Source organism: Plectropomus leopardus, chromosome 15 (assembly GCF_008729295.1).
Source record: "Plectropomus leopardus isolate mb chromosome 15, YSFRI_Pleo_2.0, whole genome shotgun sequence".
Lineage (NCBI taxonomy): Eukaryota > Metazoa > Chordata > Actinopteri > Perciformes > Serranidae > Plectropomus > Plectropomus leopardus.
The window spans coordinates 30305544-30324137 of NC_056477.1; the positions used below are offsets into that span (position 1 = coordinate 30305544).

General features: G+C 40.5%; 1 protein-coding gene across 1 annotated transcript in view; it reads left to right on the forward strand.

Annotated features, from left to right (window-relative positions):
- Positions 1-18594, forward strand: part of fbxw4 (F-box and WD repeat domain containing 4) — a 54090-nt gene that overhangs the window by 26917 nt on the left and 8579 nt on the right. The window contains exons 6-7 of the mRNA XM_042502255.1: positions 7899-7964; positions 17755-17895. Of these exons, the coding sequence (XP_042358189.1) occupies positions 7899-7964; positions 17755-17895 (207 nt within the window). The remainder of the gene's footprint in view (positions 1-7898; positions 7965-17754; positions 17896-18594) is intronic.

The following is an 18594-nucleotide window of genomic DNA, read 5'->3' on the forward strand; positions in this document are numbered from 1 at the left end:
ACTGAGCTGGGATCAGAGAGAGGTGACAGTGTGGGCAACAGCAGAGTGCTGGTGGTGGTCTTGGGAAAGCGTGGTGCTCCCTGTGCGGTCAGCGTGTTGATTTGGAGCTAACAATGTTGGTACTGTTGGACTCAACTCCCAGCAGGGGCTCTAACACTTTGTATGTGTGTGTGTGCTGTTGTTGTTGTTGTTGTTGCTGTCCATGTCTATGCTTCAGCCTGTATGAATGAGTGTGTGTTTGCACGCATGACAGTGTGGTGAATGTGTGTAGATTTGTCTTTTCATATGTGTGTGTGTGTGTGTGTGTGTGTGTGTGTGTGTGGCTGTGTTCCCACTGAGGACTCCGTCAGTTTGTGTGACCCTGCCACACAGGCCCTTAGATAATACAGCCAGCTGATGAGGTTACCCAAACGGCAGCAGAGGCCCAGCATGCTGCTAATGGTGGGGGGGGGAGGGGGGGGGGGGGGCACAGATCTGGGCAGAGTGGGGTGATTCTATTTGGTCAGAGATATGACTGTGTGTGTGTGCATATGTGTGTGTTTAGGGGGGACACCTGCCCCACATTAGGCGAGAGAGGCTCTGACCTTAGCAGCTATAATATCAGTGCAAGCTCTGACCCCAGATCAGGCCCGGTTGGCCCTTCAGCAGGGTGAGAGCGCTGGGGGAGATAAGGGGGGAGTCGTGCTCTCATTGTATGGCTGGTGTCCTCTGTCCTGCCTCTGCCAGCGCCACGGCCCACTGAGGGGTGAGTAATGTGAGTAATGGAGAGTAATAGGGTCCAGATAGTGAGTGTGACCGTAACCCTATTGTATCCTGTGTCAGCGGGGTCAGAGGTCACGTAGCGCGCATACTGGTCCCGGCCCCTCCCGACCCATTTGGGCCATAAATGAGTTTACCCAACACTAATTACCGAAGGCCTGCCAATGGACCACACTGCTTAATGGGCCTGACAGCTGCCTCTGTGCCGCACTTAGACATCCTCAGCACCCCCCAAAACCCTGTCCTGTCCTGTCCTGCCAACCCTTTACCCCCCCCCCCAAAACACGTCCCCACTCCTCTTGGCAGCACATGTGTGTATCCCTCAGTCTCAGCTCCGTTTGGGATTGTATGGATTGTTATGTAGAAAAGACATCTGGAGTGCCATGGATGAATTTGATTTGAAAATCATTTTTTTAACTGGCATTGTTGGGACATTACATAATAATAACTACAGAATGGACAATGAATATAAAATGTGCACAAAATCTGGCATACAACTTTTGCTCCAGAAGGTACTGAGTGGAACGCAGTCCTGTCCACATCTACAGACCTTTCCTGTGGAGGGCATATATTTTCTTTCACATTTTTTGGGACAAAATTTAGGATGTGGTTCTTGCATGGTGGGTTTTTTTGTTTATTTTTTTGTGTTGGGGCATCTTGGCGCCATGGGGCTTGAAGGCAATGACCATTGAAGAGTTGGGATTGATGGATTTGATTTCCGGTTTTGCTGGTCTGGTCTGGTGCACAAGCTTAAACAAGTTTGATGTATGCAGACTGTCTGAACTGGTATTTTTAATTGTGTCATGATCTGGCAAATATAAGGGATTGATATAAAATCATGTTTGTAAACCTCTTGATGGAGCAACTATACAGGTTGTGTGTACTTTACTGCTGATGTCTGCAACGTGAGAAATCAAATTTCAGCAGAGATGGGATAATGGAGAGCCGCACATGCCATGTTTGTTCACTTATTGGTTGATGAGAAGAGACATTAGTTGGTTATTACAGTTAATTTCCCAAAAAAATCACTAAAACTGCACCAATTTGGCAACATTTTGGATTTTGAAGCCAACAGAAGAGCTGTTTTAACTGGCTTCAGGTGTGTAAGCTGAACTTTCATCGGATGGGGTTTCCTTTTGTATCTGATGCACGCTTTGACAGCGCAGCAGTGGACAAGGACCAGCTGATTCATGAACTTGAAATGAGGAATTATTTATCTGAAACCTCTGTATTTCACTACAGAAACCTAAACACAGTGTCAGCTGGCTGGTGGGAGATCGTCGATAAGCTGAAAGTTTCTGCTGAGATGAATGACCATCGCTAAAACAAACTAAGCTCACGTTACTTGATGTTGGCTATACTGTTTGTAATTTCCAGCAATTACCACAATATAAAACATGCTTTCTAATTGTAGTGTTACAAATGTAGGAAGGTAGCAAGGAGGCTACTCACCCATCTTTTAAGTGCTTACCTCTGCGGTCTGATCTCGAGTGCACAGCTGATAGTTACATGGTTTGTTTACATGAGGTAACAGAATTGCATATTTAATGGATTCAGCATGGACACGGAGAGCCGGTGTTCTGCAATGCACGTGATAGTTGAATGTTCATTTTCTGTTGAGTCATTATGTTCCAATCAGGATTGGCTGCTTGGGACAACTGGTAAAATTTGGTACATCGGTCCAGTCCAGTTTATGTTGTAAACTGGTTTGAAAATCACACAAGCTCAGCCATCGTCCTTACATAAACCCAGGCTGTCTCTGCAGTAGAAAGACACAAATACTTTTGAAATTGGTGCTATATGACCAGAGAAAACAGAGAAAAAACTGTTTGATCTCAGTTTTTTTTGGCCCCTTTTCTCACTGTGCAGGAAGCAGTGTGACACCCACTTATTCACAAACTCCTGATGTTACAGCTAAAACTGCCTTAAAATACGCAAAGATCTGCTGGATGACGTATTTTTCATCATCATCATAGATCTTCGCCTATGTTGCTTTAAAGTCAATGTTGAGATTGAAAGTGAAACTTTCACAGATGATGAAGCATTTACGTAGTTTTATTAGTTATTGGTGCTGTATCTCTATAAACAGAAATCTGTGTATGTCTGCAGGATCTGTGGGCAGATCTTAGTGTCAGAACTGTTGTGGTTTCTGTTTGAGTTTGTTTGTATTATGAGTTTTATTAACCAATCAGGTTTTAGCAGTCTGTATAGAGAGCAGAAGAGGCTGGATACATTGGCTGACATGCAAACTCAGAACCAGATTTTTTAATAAAAGTATCTGCAATCACATGCAGATATGTGTTTATAGAGATTAGCTGAAATAAGTAAAGACAAAATGAGGACAGCACAGCAGCACTGGTTCTAGTGTCGGAGCCTCAGGTCACATTGTGACAGTGTTCCTGACCCCTGCTTTACCACAGCTGGAGCTAATGGCTTCCTTCCCTTCACTGTGGTTTACACGCGGGGAGTTAACCTCGGGGTCAACATAAATGTGGTTTCTGCTCTGAATGTACATACAGTCACAATCTCTGGGATCCTCTTATACCCTCACATGTCTACATAAGGCCCTCTAGTTTATACACAGGCTGCAGTGATTCATTAGCAATGCTGTAACTTCAAGAATATCACAATTGTTAATCCTTAACTGGAAATACAGATACATATTTCTATGAAATAATGAAACAGATGCTTAGATTTGGAAGCCCAATACCCAAACATGACTTTGAATGACAATTTGCAACTCTGTGTGTACGATTTCCATTTCTTCATGGAAATTGTGTGTTTATTAGCACTAAAATGATGTAAATTAATGATTTAGATGGATGACGAAAATTAAAGCAATGATAAATCTGATTAAAGTCATTTACCTTTAGTGAGCTCTATTATTAAATAGGGCTGACTAGTAGCAGTTGAGTGGAAATCACACTTGTATATATTAATATGATATTTTGACATATTGCAAATACTGTATATTATGTTTCTACAAGTCAAAACTAATTTATAGATATCTTCAATTTAATTTCAGATTTCGGTATTTTGATTATGAAAAACCATTACAGATATCTACAAATAACATTCTTGGCTGAAAAGGGGTTGTGATTAATGGAAATGTATGTCCCATTATAGACATCAGCGGGTGCATTTCCAATATGTCCGATATATCAACAAACCGTTATGGGTATGTGGCTGTTGTATTATTAAAGTACTCAAAGCCATTGGTCTACTTTTAAATTACCATTTTCATTTCTGATATGTATGTGCATCACTGAAGAAGACTACACTAACATTTTTACTATGTGGAATTCCCTTATTTGATATCTTAATAGAGTAGTGAAGGAATGACATATTTTTGTAGGCCAACCAGGAAATAAGCATCGCACTGGCTCTCTCGTCAAAAACCTGATGGGATATTTGAATTGGATTTTCAGTTATCGCCAAAAATAATCTCTGTGACGAACACAAGTTTATGATACTTACATGTTGTGTTCAGCAAGATAATATTCACAGATGGACACCACTTTTGTGTGTTTTGAAGCGTAAATAATATCGCCAGAAGCAAAAAGCTATTGCTAGGCTAAACCAACTACACTGTGGTCCCATGACTTAAACGTCACCACCCTTATTCGTTCAACTTCTGATCTGATTTAGCGCACACAATTGAAAAATATTATAAACAGATAAATCCACAAGTTCGAGCGTGAGCAAGTGGGTTGAATGAGATTCTGTGTCCGGTTTGATGACGTCTAATGTCCCTGACAAGCACTGTAGTCTGATTTAACCACATCTAAATATCTTTAGCCCGTGTTAACCACAGATCTTATTTAAGGCATTTTTCCGAAACCCCGTGTGTTTTGTGTGTTTTGAAGTGTAAATTAAATCGCCAGAAGCAAAAAGCTATTGTTAGGCTATACACGAACTAAATCGTGGTCGCACAAGTTTAACGTCACAACTACAAACACTGTTAAAACACGATCGAAAAATATTATAAACAGATAAATCAACAAGTTTGTGGCGACTCTGTAAAGCTTTAAAGGCAGACAAGTGGGTTTAATGAGTTTCTGTGTCAGCTGTGATGACTTCTAACGTCCCCAACAAACACTGTAGTCCCGTGTAGCCATTTGTTGGTAACCGCCTTTTTTAAGACGAGTAAAACCTTAAAAGTTCAAAAATCGGGTTTAAGCGGACATATCTTATGTTGCAGAACAAAACATCTCATTATCTTTAGCCTGTGTTAACCACAGACCTTATTTAGTGCATTTTACCGAAACCCATTCAAAAAACCCATAGACTTTAAGACGAGGGAATCGTAAATGCTAAAAGGCTAACAGTGTTTTAGGACTCATTACTTCACTAGTCTATTCAGTTCGGACCAGTTTTAAAAGGAATTGTGGATTTCTAGATATTCCACTGATGATATATGTAATGTGAGAACAATTCTAGACATCTACAATGAACATTACCTCTAGGGAGAATTTAATTTGTTGATATCAACAGTTGACTTTTCCGCTTGTGAAAATGTAATTGTTGATATTAGTAATTAATGTATCCACTAGTTAGAATTGCATTGTAGATACCATTAATTGTAATTCCAACTAGTCAAAATTACATTATGATGTGTCAACATGGAATCATAATATGTTAAAACTATATTATAGATTTCTGTATTTGACTTTGAATAGAAGTTGATGGTTGAAGTTGACTAGTAGTTACAGATATCTATAAAGAATATCTATCAAGAATACGTATTTTGACTGGTGAAAAATAATTGTAGATAACTTTAACAAGATGTGCGACTAGTCAAAATTACATGATGGATGTTTTGTCGTGGAATTCTTAATGGTCAAAAGTAATTGTTGAAAGCTACACTTGCTATTACTGCTACTGATTAAATATTTTTTTTAAAAACTTGCCATACTTTACCAAGATAAAATGCCCAAAACTTTGTGGTCTTTCCTTCAAATGTGAGCATTGTTTTTTTTTTTTTTAATAGTTTTGTGTCATTTTAAATAAAATAGGTTCTGGTCAGCTCTTCAGCAAAAACATGTTTTTAATGACACTATAATTGTAATGTTTATTAAGATCCAGCATTCTAAACTATATCTCATGTAAATGAATACAATATTGACTTTTTGTGAAAACATATTGTATTACTTTCACAAATCCCAAAAACCTCTTAATGAATTCCATGCCACCATTGCTCTATAACGCACTTTCCTCTGTACTAAACTAGTTCTACAGGGAGGCAGCGGAAAACGACTCTCTGATGACTGTGGAGTAAAGTAATGATGACTTCTAAAAAAGTTAAAAAAATAAAAAAACATTCTGATAGTAGTACTACTACTACTACTACTACTACTACTACTACTACTAAAGATAATAATAATAACAATGATAATGTTCCTTTCGCATGTAATGCTGTAACTCTAATTTTACCAGAAACACAAGCCTGGCGGTGTTGTCTCTACTGACAATTCAACACTTATGACTGAACATAGCAATAGTGTGAAAATAAATTCATACATACACTGAATATCAAGACACAATATTAGACATCACTTTTTATCATATTGTAATTTTTTGTTTTTATTTTAGTTTATTTGTATATGTAATTTTTGCTTTATGGCAGCATTCCTCTTCCTACCCACTTCATGATTCCACAGAAATACTGTTTATTCTTTTTCTCTGCATCTGTCTCCTCCACTCTTCTCATCCGGCCAGCAGCTCTCGTCAGTGGCTATCTCTCTGTGTGTAACAGGCGGGCCCTCCCCCCTGTCCGTCAACCCTGTAGGAGGGCACTAAGCCCTGCGACTCAGGCCCGGCCAAAAAGAAGCCCCCCTACCACCAGCACCCCTGGCCACCACCCCACCCTCTACATAGCTCCTAACAGACAAACACACCCACTCCCACAGCGCTCCTCCCTTCTCCTTTCACTGCTCCCCCACCTCTCCACATGCGTGGTATTCAGTGTGCATACCTAGGCTGCTAATTCCAACCTGCCACTCCAATCAAAAGATCACGACTGTTGTGGTTTTCTTCTCTTTTCTTCTGCTGGGAAACAATGTTTGAAGGATGGAGGCAGGGACCAGAGTGTGTGTATGTGTGTGTGCTGCTGTGTGACAGCTCCGAGAGTCATGATGATACAAAGGTCACCTTTTCTTTCCTGTCAACTGTTAGTAAATGACGTGGAAAGAAAAAATAAAATAGCTTTTGTACCTCTTTTTGGTTCTGTTGTATCTCTATGAGGTCATTTTGTATCTTTTTTAGCCATTTTATGTCTCTCTGGTTGTTTTGTGTTTTTTGTAGTCATTTGGGTCTCTGAGTGAATGTTGTGTCTCTTTGAGATAATTTTGCCTCTTTTTTGGTCATTTTGTGCCTCTTTGTAGTCATTTTGTATCTCCTTGTGGTTGTTTTGTATCTCTATGGTCTTTTTGAGTCTTTTCCTGTTGAGTAAATGTTAGCTTGAGTGACATTTTGCAAGTGAAGGACAGGAGGCCCGCTGACCTGGGCTCGGTTTTCCCGGTTAGTAATCCATCCGTACTTATGAATAAATACAGTAGGCCTAAATGAAGTCTGAAACTGTTGAAGCTCAAGAAACGTTGTGAACTTCTGTTAATGTCATTCGTTTTAGATCTATGGGAGTCATTCCATTCTAGGTTTTTATTATTTTCATGAAATGTGTTGAATAGATTGGGTATTGGGCTGTTTTCTGGGCTAAACAAAACATTTAAAAATGTTGCCTTGAGCCCGATAAACATCTGATTGGCAGATTATTAATGTATTCATCAAAAATATAATTGACAAATGAATCAATAATAAAGATAATGTTTAATTGCAGCCCTCACAAACAATACAGCCCATCCATGTGATATTGCTCATTTATGATTGTCATGTAATTTCTATTTTGGGGAACACTGAGTTTTAGTACCAGATATACTGACAGCTCTGGTTTGACAGTCAGTTAATGGGGCTGGGACTGTCTGAGAGTCGTCCTCTTCAGTCAGTATTGGCTAACTGAAGGCGGAAAGATAACGTTATGTTATTGTCATTAACACTTTTTCACCTGAGAGTTTGATTTTAGCTGGTTTGAGTAGTTTTAATGAGTGTATTTCATCCCTCTGTCTCTGTCTCTCTGTGTACAGATCCTTTGTAACGGGCACTGCATGCTGTGAGAACTTCTCCCCTCTTCGTGTCTGGGATGTTGAACGGTGAGTCCAGAGGTTGCTTGGATGTGTCACAGTGACTGACTCTGGATAAGTACCCAAAACAACCCCACTTCAAACAATCCAAACTATTACTTTAATAGGTAATTTTATATATATATATATATATATATATATTTTTTTTTAAGAAAAACCAAAGTGTCAGTTACAGCTGAGCTGTAATCAGTCCAAACATTTATCATCTTTGACATCAGACACATGCACACGCACAAGTTGAGTTATTTCTGTATGGGTCATTATTTCATGGACAGGCCCTTTCTCATTCAGAAGTTATCACATGCTGCCGCTTTGTCAGTGATTTTGGCTTCAGGTGCTGTTTCACTTCAACCCAACATTGGTGCTTATGCACTAAATGATATATGAACAAATGTTCTCTTATTTTTGCTCGCATCCAGGATTTGTTCATATTTTGTTAGTGCCCATTGATTTGGGGGATTCACCAATGCTCTCTTATTTTTGCTCTTCTCTTAGATAAGAGGAAATTTACGTGTGGTCAGGAGCATTCTTACCAAGATAAGAGAAAAACACAAGGAAGAACAAGTTTTATATTTGAGGAACATTTAAAAAAAACAAAAAGCATAAATATCATTTTATCGAATTTAGATGAATGTTTTAGAGGAATTAAAATGGCTAGATTATTAAATCAGGGTTAAAGGGATACCACTTTACTAAGTGTATTAATCCCAGTTACTGTAATTTCAGTTACTGTTACTGTGCATCTCTCTGCTGACCAGAGTACATTTACTTAAGTACTGTGCTAAACTACAAATCTGTGGAACTTTAATGTTACCTGAGTATTTTAATCTTGTTCAGCTCTCCACTCCATTCCACTCCTGTGTGTAACTGTGTAACAGGTGACTTATGATCAGTGTGATTCATCATTAAGCTCACCTGTTCAGAGCACATTTGGACGGCAATGAACATTTGGTGCATCTGGAGCTGACTTCTCTTATATTTTCTAAAGTTGCTGCATGGGGCCCATTGCTTTAGTTTGTGAGAACTGACCCAAATTAGATAACATATTATAAGATAACAGTGTGGTTGGTTTATACAAGTGCAGCAGAAGTTATTTTTCTTTGCAAACGGCACCAAACCTGCCCTTATATTATGTTTAGGGGCCTGTGCTAACAGGTGACTTATGATCAGTAGGATTCATCATTGAGCACAGCTGGTCAGAGCAGATTTGGGTGGTTCAGAGCGTTTGATGCATCTGGAGTTGACTTCTCTGATATTTTCTCTTACCAGAAAATTAAGAGAAAATATAAGTAATTTAAGAGAACATTGGTGAATGAGGCTTGTTGTCTCAGTAAAGTAGAGATGAGTCCTTATGATAGTCATCACCATCAGCTCCTGTTAGTGAATCCTTTTGTGCACATAGACTTGTGTCTTTCTACAGGTGCATAATTCAACCATATATTTTTTGTAATGACGTGTCATTGTTTTCACATGATGGGTTCTGGAGAGCTTGTTATATACCAGAGCAATGTCCCCACCTGGCATCTGTTGATGTGAAGTTTCCTCGTACACCATAACAGCATCAGTGCATGGACGTAGCTGCAGTGTGGCCCCTGAAGCTCCGATTTGAAATCACCATGGGACAAACTATTCTCAAACAAGGAGCAGCTCGGAATGAGGGGCCTCTGAGAATTCCTGTCTGTGAAAAGCGCGGCTTAAACCTGATACATCCTCACCGGCTTGGCTGTAATTCCCAGCTTTACCTGAGCCAATTAAAACAAGCCAACACAACACAACACACAAAGCTGCTTCCTGGTCCTGGAAATCTGAGGAGGGAGAAGACGGGAGACACACAGGGAGAGCGAGGGAAGAGATGGGCGGGAAGGTTATGAGGAAACAGCAGGTGGTGAGGGAAATGGACATGGTTACAAGGTGGAGCATGCATCCTCCCATGCACTCATAAGCAAATCCATTTCAAACTATATTCAATTGAACACAGTGCAAAGACCTTTGATGTTTTAACTAATGAATTTAGAATCTCAAACACACACACACAAGTTGAAACAAGAGCAACAAAAGATTGAAAAAGTTGTGGAGTGCTCAAAAAACACCTATTTGGAACATTCACAGGTAAACAGGCTGATGAGAAACATATCAGACTATCATTAATAAGTATGAAAGGGGCATCCTCAAAAGGCTCAGCTGTTCATGAGCAAGGATAGCTGCTTTAAAAAATGGAAAACTGCTGAAAACTGTGCTGTGGTCTGTTGAGTCCACATTTCAGATTGTTGTTGGAAATCATGGATGTAGTGTCCTCTGGGCTAAAGAGGAAAAGGACCATTGAGATTGTTACCAGCTCAAAGTTCAAAGCATCAGTGATGGTAAGGGGAGGTGTTGGTGCCCATGGCATCATGGGTAACTTGCACATCTGTGAAGGCACCATGAATTGAAAGGTACATACAGCGTTTGGAACAACATATGCTGCCATTCAGAAAAAGTCTTTTTCAGGGACGTCCCTGTTTATTCCAGCAAGACAATGAGGCACATTCTGCACATGTTCCAACAGCATCGCTTCATAATAAAAGAGTGCAGCAACTAGACTGACCTGCTGCAGTCCAGATATGTCTCCCAATGGACATGTGTTGAGCATTATGATGCACAAAATACAACAACAAAACCCTCGGGACTGTTGAGCAACATTTTACTAATACATGAAATAATACATATGAAATAAACAAAGCAGATGTATTAATTTCTAAATAGGCAAATTAGCTGCTTGCTTTAAATCTTTGAAATCTGGATTAAAGTTAGTTTTCTTGTGTTGCGTTCAGACATTTTTCACTGTGTGTGTGTGTGTTTTCTTACTTTTCTTTTTTTGGGGGCCATTTCAAAAGTCCCCTTTTTGCCTTTTTCTTTTGCTAGCAGTAATGCTATGAATGTTTAAACTGCAAATATTTCACTGCGTGTTACAGTGTGTTTTAGCTGTGCATCATTTAGATACGTTAAAGGGCATTGCTTTGAAATTCAGAGGGGCATGATATAGGGTCAGTGATTGATGATTTCAGGAGGATGGGTTTGACACTATTTTAATGTCTTTAATGTCTTACCAACCTTCAAAAATGAACTGCTTTTAGAGATCAGTTGGGTTTTCTTTTATCGCAATTTACACCACAAACAAAATATTTGACAGAAAAACTGCAATTAGATATTAATTGAGATTTTTTGGGTTGTGGTTGCTGCTCTTAGTTTGTATGTTTGCATGCAAAGTGAAGTGAAGCTATGCTTTACTTGGTGGCTTTGTCTGATTTGTTTTCTTCCCTTCTTCTTCTTTTGTTTTTCCCGGCTTTTGTGTAGTTATTTATGCTGTTCTGCTTCCATGTTAAAGCTTGGCACAGGGACGATGGAGCATCTGCAGAACACCTTGGCCAGTTTAGATCAGTTTGAACATGAAAGAGTAGCTCGATTCCCAACTGTATCATCAAGTTGTGTTAGTCCATCTTCAAGAAATTTGACCTAGAATGATTTCAGTAACATGTTTTAGTCGGACTAACACAGGAATTTGACTTTTTCTGACATAGTGTAAGCGTACTGAGAGATTTTTTCTTCTGGTCGGCACTTATCAGCTAGCTTCAAGTTAAAAGGACGGGAGGTCATAAAGCCTCTGCTCCCTTTGAGCTCTTGTGGCTTTGATTTTAATTTCATTTAACTCTTTCTCTTTTTTTCCTCTACAATTAATTCTGACTTTTTTTCATCTCGGCGCCACAAAGACTTCCTCTGATCAGCCATATAGAGGGGGATCCCACAGAAGGAGCACCAATGGAGCAGCACCCCAACTTTTCACACTGTCTCCGCTCATGGCTAAGCACAGAGAGAGGAAAAAAGCATCAAAGGGAAAGGACCCTGAACATCTCTCCCAACTCCCAAGAATCCCCTCTGTTGCTTCAGAAAGAGAGCCCTCCTTTTTTTTTTTTACAATCAAATGGCCGGGCGAGGATTCCTCACATTCCTGACACTGAAAGGAGCAGAGTGACATGTCTGCGTCAGGGAGGATGCTCTGTTATACAAATTGCAGCCGTATTGTCTTTGCGGTGCACGCATGTATGTGACATTTTGAAGGTGGTCATTGTCGATGCGCTCCCCCTCTCCACCGTCTCCGCTCACATTCCTGCCGCAGCGAGCTCGGAGGTGCGGGCTGAATTGGGAGGACGTGCAGCAGTTGCGTGGCTCCCCTCTGTTTGTTTTAGCAAGTAAAAACCTCAGCAGGGCTCCTTTTCTCTACCTGTCTGATGGCTTTTGACGAGAGGGCTTGTTTCCCAGTGCGTCCCCAGGCTCCTGTTTGGAGCTCAGCCTCCAGCCACTTCTGTCACAAACACACACACACACACACACACACACATACACACACACTGCTTTTCTTTAGCTGTCCCCATACTAAAGGATAATGCCTTTAGCTTCTTCTATTTTTTCCACATTGTCAATTCATTAATGACTCCTTTTACAACTTGTGTGTGTGTGTGTGGCCTTTAAAGCCAACCTGACTCCTGTAGTGAAAGCAGACAGGCTTAAATCAGGACTTAGACCCTGTGTGTCGCACAGCCAGCAGTCCCCTCATGACAATCACTAAGTCAGTGCCCCCCAGGGCCACCAGTCTACCATCTCCCAGAGCAGCTGCCACACTGCAGCAGCAAAATTATTCCTCTTTAAAACCCATCATATCTATTGGAATCTTTGTTCTTTAAATGATTGCATGAGGCTTATAGGATCATTCTTATTAAGTCACAAGCTGCTGCTTTTGTCATTATTCCATTGTAAATCTTCTGTACAGTTCACCGTACTTTAATTTCATTTATCAGTCTTCATGGAGATACTATCTGACTTTGTTTTCAGCTTCTTGGTTCATGTTAAGACAAGAACAGCCCTACAAAAATGGAAAAGTCCTTTGCGTTTTTAAAAAAAATCTGCTTTCATATGATACATTGTGAAAAAGATCCTCATGTACACGAATCCGCAAAAACAACCAAAAAGGCTGTAGTATGTAGTAACTTTGGAATGAGAAACCATAGAAGAAAACCACATGCATGCTCAAGTGTGGCTGTGACTTAACCATTCTCACAGGATCTGCACATTGCCAGTTTACACAGTGACAGACGGGGTGGTGTTTTCAAAAGATTACACTCTGAAACCCTGTTTCAAAAGCTTGTGTTTTCAGGCCCTATAAATGCCCTGGTCATGTGACCAAAATGCTAAACTACCACAAAAGTTTAATGTTTCATGCAAGCACCATTGATGCATAAATGGCTCCTTAGTCAATCATTGTGCCATGTCACCTTTGATTGTAGTGTGTTGGAGGGATTCACCTAGGTTGGGTCAGTTGTAATATTTCTTGCTTTTCTGAAATTTCAGCCAAGCTGACAGAGCGTGCGCTACTTTCTTTCAGCTTTTCAGACTAATAAATGCACAATAGAAACCCACAACATGTGAAGAAAAGTCAAATTCTCACATATTTTCCTTATTAAACAGAGAATTACAACTGTACACCTTTTGAAAGGCAGTCGGCTGTTTACAGTCCTTTAACTTCTCCCTCCGCCACTAGGTGTCACTGTGTCTTTTAGCTCAGCTGCCTCTTCCACCAGTAGAGACCAGTGACTGAGCTCTGGTGGTGCATGCTGTTCACTACATACAATGAGTTTCAGAAAGAAAGGTGCCTGTATTTATGATGGTATTGAAAAACATACCCTTGGGATTTCTAATACTTTCATAATACTGTGATACCATCCAAGTCTAGATGAACTTTGAAATTGTGGGCCAATGCAGATGTTTTTTTGTTGTTGTCTATAAATAAATAAATAAATCCCTGCATTGTTCAGTATAGATAGAAGGGACATGCTGTTACTGGAATGTCATACGGAATTGTCGCAGCCAATTTTCCCATGTTTTATTTTAACTCCATACAGCTTTAACCTGTAAGAGTGAGGTACAGGTGATACTGACGCAATGATCTGGCAACACCAAAGACAGTCTGTGAGATGAATAAACAGTGGGACTGAAATGATTAGTATTCATATTTTAATTGTTTTAAATATCACAGAATTAAAAAAAAAAGAAAAATGTCTTTAATAGCGCTGTCAGCATTAACAAGTTAATCACAGCGCAATTTAAGTTAGTAGACCACGTTAGGGGCTGATCAAACCGAGACGTGTCGCCAGCAAAACCCTTGCCAGTAAAATCATTATTTCCCTATGGCACAGCGTGCCTTTCGGGCACTCCTCTCTTGCTGCTGTGCAATGCATTTTTGTGGTTTTTCGGCACACATCAAAGTTAAAATATTTTCAACTTTTACACCCAAGGCAGCAGAGTCACACCGCTCGTCAGTGTCTCTTTAGGCCATGTTTTCGCAGCCCCGCTCCACAGGTGCCCCCAGCTGTTGTAGCTGTTGCTACAAAAATAGCAGTGCATGTAGATGCAGCAGCTTCTCCAAACCTTGCTTCTGTTTTGCTAAATTTTGCTATATTTTCCTATTTTTTCGACACCATGACCCCTCTTGCTGAAGCACGACTTTTCTACGATAGAGAAACAGTTATCAACATCTGGAAAGTTGTGTGGGGTTTGAACTGAATGCAGCAGACCACAGGAGGATCCCCACCAACGGCATATGCCAAGTGGCCAGTTAGACCAGAGGGGAGAAACGAAACCGGAATAGAGGGAGGAGAGCCGGCATCAGGGCGATGTCCAACCGCAGGATAATAAAGTGGATGAGATGTGATTGAGGCTCACTCAGCAACAGGAAATCAAAGACTCCTCTGCACACATCTTCACAGAGACATGGTTAACCCCTACGATCCCAGTCAAGCTGTTGCACTGGATAGACGGACCTTGTTGGGAGCCATAAGGATACAAGACTCTGATACAAATTCAAAAAATGCACTGCAGGAATTGAACAATGCCACCAGCAGCAACATGTGCAGAACCAGATGGAATTTTCATAGTAGCTGCTGATTTTAATCAACTCATCCTTCAACTACAAAGATGTAGCAGGATCAAGGACAAACAAAATTTCATTTTTAAACTTTGTTTAAAAAATTACATAAATCTAAGTTCTACCGTCCTTCTTCTACCTTATGTGTTTCCACATGTGCTTCCAAGGTTTTTATTTTGAGCAATCACACCTGGCGTGATGCACCTCGATGTGCTCGCCTCCTAACCCTTTCTTGATTTTTTATTGCGTTAACCACGGGTGATCCTGGCTGACATTCCTGTCTGTAAGAGGCTGCACAGAGCTGAGTTTTAGAGCTAGAGTGACACGACTGGTATCATATGAAACTAGAAGGCCTAAGGAATCCAGTGGTATGCTAGGTTGTGAGAAAGGGAGCTAAATAATGCTCCAAATGGCATGTGAAGTAGTCAGACATACTTTTGTCAGTAATTCTCGCCTGGTGATTGTATACTGGGACAGGGACAGTAGTCCAATTAAATGGCCTAATCAAGCTATAACTGTAGCTCCACTTAACTGTGCATGGAAACGTAAACTGACTGTGTAATGGTTATGACTCAGCCAGTCAGCTCTGTTTTAGAGCCTGCCATGTGACAATCTCCAGTCAGGCACGCTGCAGGCCAGACCCAGGTATTCAGCATGATGGACCCAGATAAGCAACGGAAAGGCTGGTCAGATCAGAACATTGTGCCGCTGCTCACTAACAGATACAGTCATTCTGACAGATTATATGCTTACACCTCCATCCTGTAATCACACGCGGCCCATAAAAGCCAGTGACCTACCAATTTGAGAGTCCCTGCTGTTTTGCACTATGCACCAGCACATTGCATGGTGCTATTACTGGCTTTAAGATCCCCGCGCAGATGTCAAGTCCATTTTATGGAAAGCTGGCTTTTATTTTTCTTTCACATTTGGCTGTTTGTCATTGTTACTGACAGTTCTTTCAGAGCAGTGCAGGATTGTAATCATGTTGTTAGAAGGATTTCGGAGGGGAGGGTTATGAATTGATGATCTCATTTTAGTCAGAGTGGCCATGCTGTGATGGAGACATCATTATTTAGTTATGAATGAACAGGCTCGTATCCCTTTGGCTTGAATGAGTCTCTTTTTGTGTGGCATGTGCTAAGCTGCTTGGTTTTAGTGGTAAGGGGAAAATGAGGGGTCACTACCCCACACAGACACAAAGTCAGCCTCATCACAGACTCCCCATTGGCCCGGGCTTAGTCATGAGACCCTGGCAATGAGAAAGCTCTCACCCAATAAGGTGCCCCGTGGAGAAAGCCCTGGTCCAATAAGAAGGTCCCCTGGGGTAAGGCTGGGGGATTACCAGCCTGAGCCTGCGGATTGAGCTCCAGGGCGAGGGAGGGGGGCACGAGTCCAAGCACAGGGCTACTTGGTCGCCAAGGCCAGTGGCCTCTTTTAAATGGTTGCTACGGGGCAGGTATCAAACATGCGAGAGTCGCACACAGTCACGGTCATGGAGGGTATTAAATGGCAACAAAGAGACACTTATTCTGCAATAATCCGCCCTGCTGAGTTCAAGTTATTCTCCAATAATCAAGAGGCGAGGAGCAGGCGGGACAGAGCTGTGATCACAGGAGCATGGTGCTGCATGGAGCTTGACTCACACACACACACACTTACACCCAGGTCACACCACATCAACCCACACACACAAACTTTATTTTATCGCTTGGACATACACATAGCTCATGTGTATGTGTCTAGTCCCACAGTCACTAATCCAGGCTCAGTGACACACAGGCAACACATTTTGGTTTAAGATAGAAAGTAAATCATGAAATGCTCTTATAATGGGACTAAAAGCTAATCAAGACAACAATAATAATAAATAATGGTAACTTGACAAAATTTTGCCAAATAAATGTCTCAGTTTCTCTGAGTATGATAGCATTTAGATATATTGTACAAGTATTCGATAAGGTGTGTCTAGGCTCCTGTCCAGTGTCTGATGGGACAGGCTCCAGCTGTCTGTTCGCCCCGACAGGAAAACATGGAATGATGATATATGTGGTAATTTGGGCCATTTGACATTGCAGTTTATACTGTTAGACTAAATAATGGAATAACATTCTAGATTTGTTAATTATTTATTTCACTAGATTAGACAAATACAGAAATTCCCATTTCTTCTGTTAACAATTTCTTATTTAATTCTCCCAAAAATTTACTTAATTACCCTTAGAGACTGTTTGGCGCATTTTACGCGCTTTAAATTTTTTGGATAATTTCAGCTTTTTTCATGTTTATGGCATACATTTTGGAAAATATTGTGTATTTTTTGTTTATTCTTGGAATTTCCAGTCAGCTCCTACAATAAGTCTAAAATACACTGTGGAAACTAAATTGTTACATTAATCTAAAAACATAGTTGCAACATAACAAAAACCTGGCGTTAAAAGTGTTAAAATTCTGAAAATTAATCAATATTTGATATTTATAGGACTGATGTTGGTTAAAAAAAAAAATAACTAAATCAAAATCAGGTGGGTGCCTATGGTGCCACCCAAAATTCCTGAACAACCCATCCCAAATTTGTTTTTTCTTTAATTTCAAAGAAATCGATCATAAGGGAAACATGATCCAAAGACATAATGCTAATGGTCGCTCTGTAGTAGGGCTGTGTAGTCCTGGCAATGCAGTTCACCTTAAGAACATAATGCATAGCAGACTATAGCCGCTGAGGAAATATTATTACTTACTACAGTGATGTGATAGCAAGCATCTCTGAAGTGAATGATCATATATCTTACGTAAAAACACAAATTCACTTGTTTATACCTCTGTCCCTCTCTCCTCCTCCAGGTCAGAGTGTGTGTGCAGTCTAGGCTTGGAGTTTCGTCGCGGGGCTGGTGTGTTGGACATGGTGTTTGAGTCTCCGTTCCAGCTCTTCACCTGCGGCTATGATACCTTCATCCGACTGTGGGACCTCCGACTCAGCCCACGGTACACCATCACTCACTGCACCAACCAGTGCTCCCTAAGAGTTTCTCTTTTTTCCTGTTTTGACAATTCAGACAGTCATCATACCCAGAAAACAGATATCCTGTTTTATGGATCAGGTCTATATGCAGCACATCAAAATTTGCATATCATTTTCCACAATAGGCAGAGCAGACAATAAAAAGAAGAAAAATGACATTTTAAGCAAACCACCAAGCATGTTCTAACAAAGATATGATTCATTTTGTCCATCTTGTAATGTATAAATAATTTATCAGTCTGAGTTGGAAAGTCAGTATTTCATCATCTCATTGAATATATCAGGCATGTTATCTACTGGAGATGGATCGCTCTGTGACCATTTGCAAGTAGCTGGGTTTACATGCACACTTTCTCTCAATCTGATTGAAAATTTCGGGTCAACTGTTCTCATAAGATGTCCTCTAATATGATCTGGTGTAAACATGGGCATGTAAACGGAGCAGCTGTGTGACATGGGTTTGAGCCTGTTGAAGCTGATTGAGGTGTTTATATGGATCATGTTTAATCTGGGCTTTTTAGTTATTCTAATCAGATCAGCAGCCTACAGAGTGATTGCTTTTTTTGCTGCTACTCTAAATATTTTCAGGAGGAATCTGTTACTTCCTGTGATTCTCTCAAGCAGATCTTCCAAATGAAGAGACACATATAGTTAGTGGGAAC